Source organism: Diachasmimorpha longicaudata, chromosome 11 (genome assembly GCF_034640455.1).
Source record: "Diachasmimorpha longicaudata isolate KC_UGA_2023 chromosome 11, iyDiaLong2, whole genome shotgun sequence".
Lineage (NCBI taxonomy): Eukaryota > Metazoa > Arthropoda > Insecta > Hymenoptera > Braconidae > Diachasmimorpha > Diachasmimorpha longicaudata.
In genome coordinates, this window is record NC_087235.1 from 2762659 (window position 1) to 2774146 (window position 11488).

An 11488-nucleotide genomic window follows, 5' to 3' on the forward strand; every position below is an offset into this window, starting at 1 on the left:
ATCTGTCTGTGTATTAGTGGAGAATGAAGAATTACAGGACTAGTGAGCGCGTGCTCCATTGAACTTTGGGATGTCTCAAAGATTTGCACGAGTGAGACGAGAATTGTACCTGGCTCTTGGCCAGAGTTACGCAACAAACAGTGTCCCGTTGACCTGCTTAAGCCGCCCTAACGTCATTTGACCTTGCTTCTCATTCCCAGGAATAAAATAAAGGGAATTCACCGGATTTGACATTTCACCTCTTCCCTCTGGACGGCAAATCCACCTCCAATAACACGTTATTTCCGACCTTTTGGTTTAAAACTAACTCCGGTGCTTTTACATAATTCAAGGAGTTGGAATTCCATCGATTATTGCAGTCGTATCTCCCGCTAGTGGTGACAGCTGCGCGCGCAGTCACTCGACACATACCCTTCAATTTGTGATACAACACAGCCATGAATTATCGTATACCTTAAACCCTTTTATTCGTAAAAATAAGTTCATTTTTCGTTGATAAAAAATTAATCCTCCGCAGGATAAAAATTTTGTCTCCCTAATTTCCTCTCGTCGTCATTCCGCCAATGACAGCCGCGACCCTGACACTGCGACGATGCTGATTGGTCCACTTCCGCAGGAAGTGTCGTAAAGATCGCGGCGAAATCCCTGTCATTCAAATAAAGTAGACAATGTGCCTTCGAAAACTTCGTCAAAATGATAAAAATAAAATTTGACAAAATCATTGCAAATTTTTCTCACCAACCAATGCCAATTGTCGATTGTGACATTGAGAATGACAGTCTGAGGTGGAAAATTCAAGTGTCAGGGTTCTGACACTACGTGAGGTGCGCAGAAGTCGGGCACGTGACCTGCGCAGCTATTCTTAGCGTAGGTAGGGTCGGCATAATCGAGAAGAACACTCGGCTCGCTCACTCGTCGTCCGGCGCGCGTCCACTACACACCTTTAACACATTAAGAGGAGGCAACAATACTCCCTTTTTTCTTCCTTTAACTGAAAAAAAGTTTTAATACCCACAACACAAAATGTCTCTCGCGGATCCCGTGGCCTTTGCCAAGGATTTTATTGCCGGTGGTTGTGCCGCTGCCATCTCAAAAACTGCCGTTGCGCCGATCGAACGTGTCAAGCTGCTTCTTCAGGTACAGCACATCTCGAAGCAAATCGCTGAGGACCAGCGTTACAAGGGTGAGTTTATTTATTTATTATTTTAACCTCCCGAGTCGGCATTCGACGTTAATCACTTGACTCGTGGAGTTTCCGCTGTCCCCGCATGTCATTGGAGCTCACCGCGTGGGCCAAATTAAGACTCAATGAGTGAGAAGGAAAAAAAAATCATCAAATTCCTGAGCATGTGACGGTTGTAATAGTGTCAATGTCATCGGGTTGAGACGCGTGTCGAGGTCACGAGGGAATCTGTCCATCATTCGTTACTGGGGAGGTTTTTCCGTTACGTAACGCCCAGTTTTTCCTAGTCCAACGGAAATTAATTGACTCCATTACACTTTTGTCTACGAGCATTCGAGAAATTTGTTGGGGAAAGAAAATGTATCGCTGGTGTGAACGGTTTATGTAATAAAGTTCATCACTCGATTCTTACATAACTTGACGAAGGGAGCATGCACTTTTGTCTTTTGGCAAGTCGGGTCGATAAGAGACAATCCAGATGGCGTGTTGCTTCCTTCCTGAAGGGAATAAAAGATGGAAAATGGTCACTGGTTACTGGCGTCGATCGATAACGATGCCGTCCAACATGGCGGTTAATTTTTTCATATGCCATGAGGCTGATCATTGATGAGAGGTTTAACGCGGTGGATTATTCATCACTCGACTTGAGATCATCTTCAAGAAGAATTTTGATTCGACATCTGAGGGCATTATGAGAGGAAAAAAGCATTGCTGATATTTTTTGCTGAAGGAAATTTGGAGAAGGAAAAAATGTCGAAGAGAAATGGTCGATGGATTCAGTTGAATTGGTTGAGGTGCTATAAAAGAGGCGAATATGGAGTGACCTCAATATCACATTAGGAGAATTAAATGTCCGGTTACATGCGGTTCGTACTTGACCATTGACGTTAGAACCAACTGTGAGAGATGCCAACGGTCAGTGGGATCCTCCAATGTCGGTAAATGTCAAAAATGTCCTGTCAGGCGTTTCAGCAATTGCATTGTTGGGAACAGTGATGCCAGATGCGGGACCCACACGTCTCCCACTGCCCCACTCCGCGTACCACTGCGCTCTAGCTAGGGCGCAGGTTGCTTGGCGCCACGTTTAAACACTTGAATTCTATCAAGTAATGTTTGATGGGTTATGAGGGTAAGGGGGGATGGATGAAATGTTAGGAGGGAATTTTATGGAAAAGTCAAGGAATGCGAGGATCACTTGGGTATGGGTCAAGCGTCCCGAGGGTCACAAGGGGGTGGGTCACGGGCCAAGAGCGTCAATTTTGGGAATATATAATTTTTTTTCGTCACAAACGAAAAATAGAATTAATATTACGCAATCATTTTAAAAAAAGATCAGGATATTATTAACAAAACTTTATTGAGTTTTCCACGTTTATCATTTGGGGGCCCTAAAAAGGGCCGTTTGGTTCTGAAAAAATAGATTAATTGAATGGTTTTTCATGTTGTATAGAATCCTCGAGAGAACCTGAGTTTAATGAGCAGATGATGATTATAATAGTTTGAAAGAGTTGACTTTTTAATAGGCGAAAATACTTGAAATTATCCTTTCTACTAAACTAAAAATACTTTTCTCACTTTAGGAATATTGTTTGGGATACAAATTATTTGAATTATGTAAATCGAGATGATCCTGATGTACTTGAAAAGTAGTGCAATCGACTTTGTGACACTGATTAGAGGACCGTATCTGACAAATCGACTTGAGGCAATCAGTACCAAGCTTATTGCGTTTCCTGGGTTTGACATCTGTCACAATCGAGAAAATACGCTCTGCTTCAGCATTAGAATGTGGTAGACAGAGGATAATTTTTGTGAGTTTTGTCAGATTCGGGAACATGACAGAATCAGTAAAATCTTTCAACTCTGATACTTCATTCCAAAACTGATCAACAGGTAATGCACACACACGTTTTTTCTCGCCTGAATGAATAAAGGCATCGGGCAATGAGTGCCATTCAAAAGCTAAATCAGTTTCATCAAAATGACCGAAATGAGAAGCGACATTTTGAATAACTGTCGATTTAATGCGGTTGATATCATCGTCTAGTGCCGATTCAGGATTTAAAAATTCCAAATGTTGAATAATGGGATGCGCGTGCGGTAAACGCGATTTCATTTCGGAAGTCGCGGTTATGTAAAAATCTAAACATTTAAGCCGAAATTGCTGAGCGACAGGTCGTGGGAAATTCTGAACAAGCTGGTTGCATGCCGGTCCGAGGTTAATCTTCTCCAAGGGAAGAAAGTGATCCGGATGATTAACATTGATATGTTTCACGAAAAGTTGATCGATTACATCTTTCTTCAAAAAATTCCGCGCGATTTTACGAATGAGTCCCTCACTGCATTCAGCCAATTTATGAAGCATAAACTGACGAGACTGAAAGAGGGCATTGAAAGAATTGAAGAAATTCAATGAATATTGCAAAAAAAGAAAATAGCCCTTCACACATTCATCGTCCAGCAATTTATGCAAATTCTGGGCAGAAGATGATTGCTCTTCCAGCATAGCTGATAAGAAGAATAATTTTAAGGGTTCCCAATTATGAATAATTCGCGAGACACACTGATGTAAAGACAACCATCGTGTGTTTGACAGGCTCAATATTTTCAATTTTTGTTCTCCGAAGAATTCCTGATATTCTTCTAAAACCGCGCATCGTTTCGGACTATTCGAGAGATACATCGATGCACCTCTAATCAATTCTTCCGGCTCATTGGGCAACTTACTACAAGCTTTCGACGCTACGATCGCGGATGAATGGCAAATGCAATTCATCAAAATCAAATTCGGAACCTCTAATTTCAATCGCTGTGCGAAGGAATTTCTAACACCGATCATAACACTCGCGTTATCACAGGCCAAGCCCACGATATTCTGCAAAGGAATTTGTTTTTCGCGTAAAGATAATTGAAACGAATTATAAATTTTTTCTGCTGAACCATCCGTTGGATCCAGTTCGAGAAGATCTAATAATTCCGTATGAACATTACCGCTGTCAGGAGAAACATATCGCGCGAGAACACAAAAAACTTTCTTTTTCGAAATATCTGTTGTTTCGTCTGCAAGAATTGAAAACTTATTTATCCTTAAAATTTTCACGAGATTATCGTTCGCGACTTTCCCCAAAATATTCGTAATGATGTTCGTACACTTTGTACGTTTCATAGAACAATCTTGCGCGATTATGCTATCCGGAAATGATCGTTTCATTACAGGAAGAATGTAATCGATGAAACTGATGGGAACATTACGCTCTGCAATGCAATTAGCCAATAAGATTTCCGCGGTTTTAATTGCTTTTTGATGGGCCAACGCAACACTACTGGAATCTTCTTCGGGAGCATTCCCTTCATCAATTAATTTTGGACCCCCGGGGATGAAATTGGGCTTCAACATATTATCTCTATGCCGATCAGTCCCGGCATGCTTCCGAAGCTCAGATTTCCCCGCGGCAATCTGCTTATTACATGCACAACAAAACACACGATTTGGATACTTATCGACTCTTTTCACCCATCCAGAAAACTCAGGTTCATGTTTCCAAGATTCTTGAAATATTTTCCTTTTTTTCGATACTCGAGTACTGGAAACTGGACTTCCTGTCACCTTCGTCTGGACCACTTCCATCTTCCAGCTATCCAAAACACTCGAAAACCACAGAAAAACACGAAATCACACGTTGAGGTTCGATCGCTGCTTGTCTTGGACTGAGTGAGCCTCTTCAGCTCGAATTTTGTTTTAGAAGTCATTGTTTTGATATATACGAGTGTGTATGTGTGAATGTCAACACATGTCAAGAATTTGTTCCCAAACAATGGAGTTCGACACAGTCCATAGTGTCAATTCCTAGAACGAAAATACAAAAAAAAAAAACGGACGGTGAAAAGAGCATCGAAAAGCGGAAGAATGCAAGTACATATATATATGTGTGTATATATATCTATGTTGCCCTGGTAAGCCTCAAAAAAAGACAAATATCAAATAAAGAAAGTACTGTATTTGTTTTTGTTAAAATCAATTAATGTAGTACCTAGATTCTGCATGATGTAGATTAGATTCTTATTGTATTATACTTATAGAAATTATTAGAAATAGCGAATAGAAATGATTAAATCCGCCACCTTTGATTTGAGCCTGTGGTCGCGCGCATGCCCAGTAGCAGTAGTTGCGCGAGGGAGCTGCGCATGAAAGTCCCACGCATGGGATTTGGCATACCCCGTAGCGGTAGGTGCGCGAGGGAGTTGCGCATGAAACTCCCACGCGTGGGATTTTTGCCCCCATCTGGCATCACTGGTTGGGAAATGGATAGATTGATAAAGCTGCAATTTGCGATAGACATCCGCCATTTTGGACAACTCACGGAGGTTAGGTTCCAACGTGGTCACTACCACCCTGTACCAAGGATCAAACCGACGCGAATCGTGGAAGGGAACGATGCATTGGTCATTATCTTTTCTGTGGAATGATCTAGAACGGCCTCAAATGTAATAATACAAACTGGGGAAATCAACTGATCAAGTAGACAATTATTAGATAATTAATTGAGTAGCTAAGGAAATTCTAGAAAATTCTAGATTTGGTCACATTGGTCTTGGGGAACAGCAGAACCTTCCAGACTCTATGAGTTTTTAGAATCCTTTCCTCTTTCAGCTGTTGGTTTTTAATTAAATTTTTATGAATTTATATTATTGACTAGAGTAACGACTTGATGAGGCAGCGGAGTAGTTTTTTAAGTAGATAATACCTAATGATTACAAGGGAAACGATAATTATAGTTCTGTCACGATCACATCTAGACTATCTTTCCCTCAAATATCATTGAAACGACTGGACAGGTTTCAAGTGTTGTTAGCTCTCAAAACATTCACTTCTTTTCATTAAAAAAATTTAATTAAATTAGTTCGGGCAAACCTTGACGTATGAATTTGTTTTTTGCTTCTAGGTATGGTAGATTGCTTCGTCCGTATCCCAAAGGAGCAGGGTTTCCTCAGTTTCTGGCGTGGTAACTTCGCAAACGTCATCCGTTACTTCCCCACCCAGGCCCTCAACTTTGCCTTCAAGGACAAGTACAAGCAGGTGTTCCTTGGTGGTGTTGACAAGAACACCCAGTTCTGGCGTTACTTCGCTGGTAATCTTGCTTCTGGTGGTGCTGCTGGTGCCACATCACTGTGCTTTGTCTACCCACTTGACTTCGCCAGAACCAGGTAGTTGTCAGAATAATACTTTCAAAACATAAGAGTGAGCAGTTTTATTTCAATTCAAATAAAAGGAGATGAGTTAATTTAACGTCAGAACGTATCACTTCTCGCTAAATATCTGTAAATGTAAGAAGGATAAACTTGTTTGCATTATGCTAAAAGGTGCCAGGAATAGCTCCATGAAAATTTTCTTATCTGTTTTTCAAGTCGTATTAACAATACCTAATTGGTGGAGTCAGGTAAATCGCAAAATAAATTCAGAGATTATTTATTTTGCTAAAGAGTTCTGAATTTTTAAACGCTAGATAAATATTTAACACACAAGACAATTTGAATTAAACATCTATAGACAATTCTATTATTTTTGTCGGATTCTATTGGAATATTTGATCGTCTTCTTGGCTTGTGTCTTATGAAGTAAGAAAGGTTGAGTAGAAATAATTAAATAAATGTCTATTGAAATTAATTTTTTCTACTTTATCCCTTTTCCGTTCATTAAATAAGTCGACTCGAGAACAAATATTCCATCTATTGATTATAATCCATAATAAACTGATTAAATTTTCTATTCCAAACATAAAATAATTTTCTTCGTAGCTATAAAAAGGAAATGGACTTTTGTATGGATGTAAATTTGTAGAAAAAAGTTTTCACCCACAATTATTTATTTTTACCTATATAAGAAGCTATTGTGTCGATTCAATTGTTGTTTTGTCGATTCTATGAAGTAGTTGTATGTGTAAGAAATAATTGCAGGAGAAAATGCAATTCGGTAGGTTCATAACCACAGGGGTTTCCTTAGAATGAAGTGAGAACTAAAAAAAATTATATAGAGAGCGAAGATTGTCTTCGCAAGCTTCTAGAGACATATATAACTGGAAGTGAATGATCGCTTGAATCGCTTAATTAAAAATCCCTAATTTCTCCCTGTAAATTACAGATTAGCTGCTGATGTCGGTAAAGTCGGTGGTGACCGTGAATTCACCGGTCTTGGTAACTGCCTGACCAAGATTTTCAAATCTGACGGTCTCGTTGGTCTGTACCGTGGATTCGGTGTATCAGTCCAGGGTATCATCATCTACCGTGCCTCATACTTCGGTTTCTATGACACCGCACGTGGTATGCTCCCAGACCCCAAGAAGACACCATTCCTCGTCTCCTGGGGTATTGCACAGGTCAGTATATCACCTGATAACCAACGAAACCGAGGGAATCAACGAATTCATTGATCTCAAAAAATTAATAACGATTTTTCTCTTCAACAGTGTGTCACTACTGTCGCTGGTATCATCTCATATCCATTCGACACAGTACGTAGGCGTATGATGATGCAGTCTGGACGTGCCAAGAGTGAAATGCTCTACAAAAACACCCTCCACTGCTGGGGAACCATCTACAGAACTGAGGGTGGTGGTGCCTTCTTCAAGGGTGCATTCTCGAACGTTCTTCGTGGTACTGGCGGTGCCCTCGTATTGGTACTCTACGACGAGATCAAGAACCTCCTCTAAACAGTTTTTTTCAAGTCCACAACAATAAGAAAAACAACCGAGAAAAACCTTTTCCCCTATTTTTCCTCCTCACCCATCTACTCGACAAAAACACTGCGACCCCTCACCATCTTCATCATCAACAACACCAATAACCGGAGAATTTCACTGTTAAAACGTGAAATGTCAAGCAATTCAGGAAGCCGGAAAATTCCCGAGTCTTTGGACACGATCTACCATCATTGAAAAAAAAAGGAAAAAGCGAAAATGGAAAATATTAAACTCGTCGACAATTTTATGAATGAAAAATAAACTTATGGTAGCTTGACGTCCTTTAGCTCATGTAGAGCCTAGCCTCGGCTCTGTTCAGTTTATCTAAGTTTGTCCTTTTCGTTCTTTCTTTTTTCTTTAAATTTATTACCGGATTCAGTATTCATTGCAGCGACTCCCGGTACACGATTATTTAATTAAAGAAAATAGCAGAATTTTAATTTAATTAATACAAAGCTTCGCTTGCGAGCGGATCGCGAGTGTGACAACATTTGTGAAATTTAACGGCACGTCCCTCAAAACGACTGCCTAACGAAAAAAAAAATAAAAAAAAATAAACAAAACTAGAACATTCATAATTTAATCTAATTCAATCCAGACGCAAGTCTGTCGACTCATCATGTTGATGACTGATTTAAAAACAAATGGGAGATTCAGAATGTGCTCGCTGTACGAGCGAATCAAGGTGAATATGTGAAGATTTAACAGCGACGAAACTTAAACCTAATTAATTTAAATCAAAAAGACACAATTGAGAGGGACGCGCGACGATTTATTAAATAAAAACAACAACACAACAGAGAAGAACCATCGACGACGATGGCGGGGTGCGTAGACCTGGGCTGCCCCCGCCCTTTATTCTCGGCCCATTGTAGATAATTAATAATTCGTAATAATTACATGAGAAAATATGACGCGATCATTCAACGATATCCGTGAACAAAAAGTACACCATGTTTAGGGGGATGATTAACTCAATAAAATAATTAATTCGCACTCCAGACATCAGTGTGTAAGATAATGAAAAAACAATGAGTCTGTGTATGCATCTACTTCTGTTCATGTTAGGATGTATGCAGATCAAATGTCGAATCAATAAAAAAAAGTGGAAACTACATTTTCTCATCTTTTATTTGGTGCTTAACTGGTTTCTTCCATTTTTTTCGTGGTGTTTTGCATTAGGAAAATTCAAGTAGGTTCCCCGGATAATTTTTAATTCAGAAAATTACTAATACAAAACGTCGAGAAAATGAATCGGCCTTAAAATATTTTTATGTCAAAGTAGATGAGTATTTGCTTGCTCAACGATTAAATAATATTTGTCTAGCCCAGTTTTGTCACAGCGAATAAATGCGCGGTATCTGAGGGGCCAAGGATCGAGGTCGATCACATGACACTTTACTACCTCCCTACGTCATTCTGGTTTTTAACGATACGTCAATGAAATTCTCCCGAGTGAGAGCAACGCTAATTATTACAACAGTAGACAGATAACCAACGAGGAATCTGTTCATCTTTTATCTGGTAGTTAGTTCTGATGGTGGGATAGAAAAAAATAACGCAAAAAAAATTCGATAGCTGGAGGTTTATGGAAATAGATCGAAATATTTTCTGAACATGCACATCGGGAATCTGATGCTAGAATTCCTGAAACAAAGAAGATAAAGAACAGATAATTGAGGGAATGCACTTCAGTCTCTATTTCGTCTGTTCATTCATCAGTTTTTATATTTTTTTTTTATCTCTTACAATTACTTTGTGGTTTTTTCGCTTTCAATTATTTTTCTGTCAGATACAAGTACAAGGTACGTATATACTCATTGATTCCTCATTTCCATTCGAATTCAAACACGTCAAAATCGAGGAGACGACGGCATAAATTAGACGACGAACACTGAACACTTACATGTAATTGGCATCGAATATTTTTCGTTTTTTTTTCTTTTTTATAATCAATACAAAAATTTTAAGTGCAGAAGAAATGGAATGACAGAGAGAAGCAAATGTGAGATGATGTGAGGTGGGGGTGCATGTTGATTATTTACAGTGTCTTGTTTAGGGTAAATTTTTCTTAGGGAGGAGGTCATACTGTTGTCCTATTGGAGTCACCAGCCAACATATCCAGAATCCTGCTGATTCCTGGCATGTTTAAGAACGTTCCGAGAATGGGAACTCTGCGGAGGAAGTTTATAGCTACTGGTAAAAATCCACTGAAATAGAAATTCAAGAATTAATTAATATCCATTTACGTACAACAAAAAAATTAGGATCGCATTTGTCAGAAGGCTTTCATCAAAGGTTTGCCCGATGTAATTGAAAATATGATTCCTTTTTTAAGATGAAACTAATTCATGAAAATGATTCACAGTCATAAATATTAATTGTGAAGCTATCATTTCAGAAACAATTTAATTTTAGTCCAGAATATATATATATATATGAAAATCTATGATATATGATAAAGAATATATGATAAATCTTTCGAGGCAAAATGCATTTTCTTTTGGGAATTAATCGTAATTAGTAGATCATTTATCATAAAAAATAACTCATTCCATGAGACCTCGATAACCCAAACTATAATTTATGTATTAAAATTCATTATCGACTTACCTGAAGAGAAGCACAAATCCATAAATTTCGAAAATCATTCCAACAATTGGCCATCCAATGAGAACAATAATAACTCCACCCAAAAAAGCAATACTGGCCTTCATTTTGTGTCGTTGAAAAAAGAAACTAAACGTTCTCTTTGGTCCTATTACACATCCTAGACCGGATATGAATAAAAGCTGAAACAAAGATCTTTGCTTTTAACGAGTCACCACAATAAACACTAAATGGACAACAATTATGGCTTACATTTCCTATGGCAAGAAGACCCTTATCAAATAGCAACAAAACCCCCAGGAAGAGGAAGAACATTCCAAAGCCTGCGAGGCCCACACCAATTTCTGAAACAATGGAAAATTGTTGAAATTTTGGGGATACAACAGATATTGCTCAGCTTCAACAGACAATTCTCACATCCCATGGTAGTAATCACACTTTGGAATGAATGAAAATAACAATTAATTATTGGAAAATCACTCACTCTGTGTGTCGGTGATTTCGAACATATTTACAATTCACTAGATTCGTGGATTATTCACTTTAACCAAACAAATTGAATGTTTATGGTGGATAAATATTGGGCAGCAATTGTGCCACCAACGGGTAACCTAACCTAGCTCCACGTCATTCACAGTGATCGTGGCACGATCTGCGTGCCATATGACAACTATTCGAAATACCGCCGGTTTCTCCATGACGTCATTGAATGCAATTGCTTATGGAAAGTAATTCAAGAATTCCATGGATCATTCAACGGTGAGATAACTGTTTCTCCATCCTGACAACACCATTTTCTCATGTACGATCACTTAACATGACCTGATTGGTCATTGATATCAATTTATATTTTATTATTTATATTGATGTCAGTTTATATTTATGCTTTCATCCCATGATCTATAATTTATTATTTTCTATGAACAATGAAAATCGACGTTCATTCTGGGACTGGGCA

General features: G+C 38.7%; 2 protein-coding genes across 2 annotated transcripts; one reads left to right on the plus strand and one right to left on the minus strand.

Annotated features, from left to right (window-relative positions):
* Nucleotides 1–892: 892 nt before the first annotated feature.
* Nucleotides 893–9035, plus strand: LOC135167184 (ADP,ATP carrier protein). Its single transcript, XM_064130115.1, has 4 exons — nucleotides 893–1183; nucleotides 6127–6388; nucleotides 7323–7557; nucleotides 7648–9035. Exons 1-4 carry the CDS (start codon nucleotides 1024–1026, stop codon nucleotides 7888–7890), a joined length of 900 nt encoding a protein of 299 aa, XP_063986185.1. The 5' UTR covers nucleotides 893–1023; the 3' UTR covers nucleotides 7891–9035.
* On the minus strand, nucleotides 8257–11204 carry LOC135167186 (vesicle transport protein GOT1B). Its single transcript, XM_064130117.1, has 5 exons — nucleotides 11015–11204; nucleotides 10783–10874; nucleotides 10534–10712; nucleotides 10010–10130; nucleotides 8257–9567 (listed from the first exon to the last, which is right to left on the minus strand). Exons 1-5 carry the CDS (start codon nucleotides 11037–11039, stop codon nucleotides 9559–9561), a joined length of 426 nt encoding a protein of 141 aa, XP_063986187.1. The 5' UTR covers nucleotides 11040–11204; the 3' UTR covers nucleotides 8257–9558.
* Nucleotides 11205–11488: the final 284 nt, after the last annotated feature.

What these genes read in the sequence shown, in the direction of transcription:
- LOC135167186 (XM_064130117.1), bottom strand. Translation starts at nt 11,039, where the DNA reads ATGTTCGAAATCACCGACACACAGA. An exon ending in GTCTTCTTGCCATAGGAAAT is followed by an intron (nt 10,713 to 10,782) that starts GTAAGCCATAAT and finishes TCTTTGTTTCAG; the next exon opens with CTTTTATTCATATCCGGTCT. An exon ending in GGATTTGTGCTTCTCTTCAG is followed by an intron (nt 10,131 to 10,533) that starts GTAAGTCGATAA and finishes TTTCTATTTCAG; the next exon opens with TGGATTTTTACCAGTAGCTA.
- LOC135167184 (XM_064130115.1), top strand. Translation starts at nt 1,024, where the DNA reads ATGTCTCTCGCGGATCCCGTGGCCTTTGCCAAGGATTTTATTGCCGGT. An exon ending in TGAGGACCAGCGTTACAAGG is followed by an intron (nt 1,184 to 6,126) that starts GTGAGTTTATTT and finishes TTTTGCTTCTAG; the next exon opens with GTATGGTAGATTGCTTCGTC. An exon ending in CTTGACTTCGCCAGAACCAG is followed by an intron (nt 6,389 to 7,322) that starts GTAGTTGTCAGA and finishes TGTAAATTACAG; the next exon opens with ATTAGCTGCTGATGTCGGTA.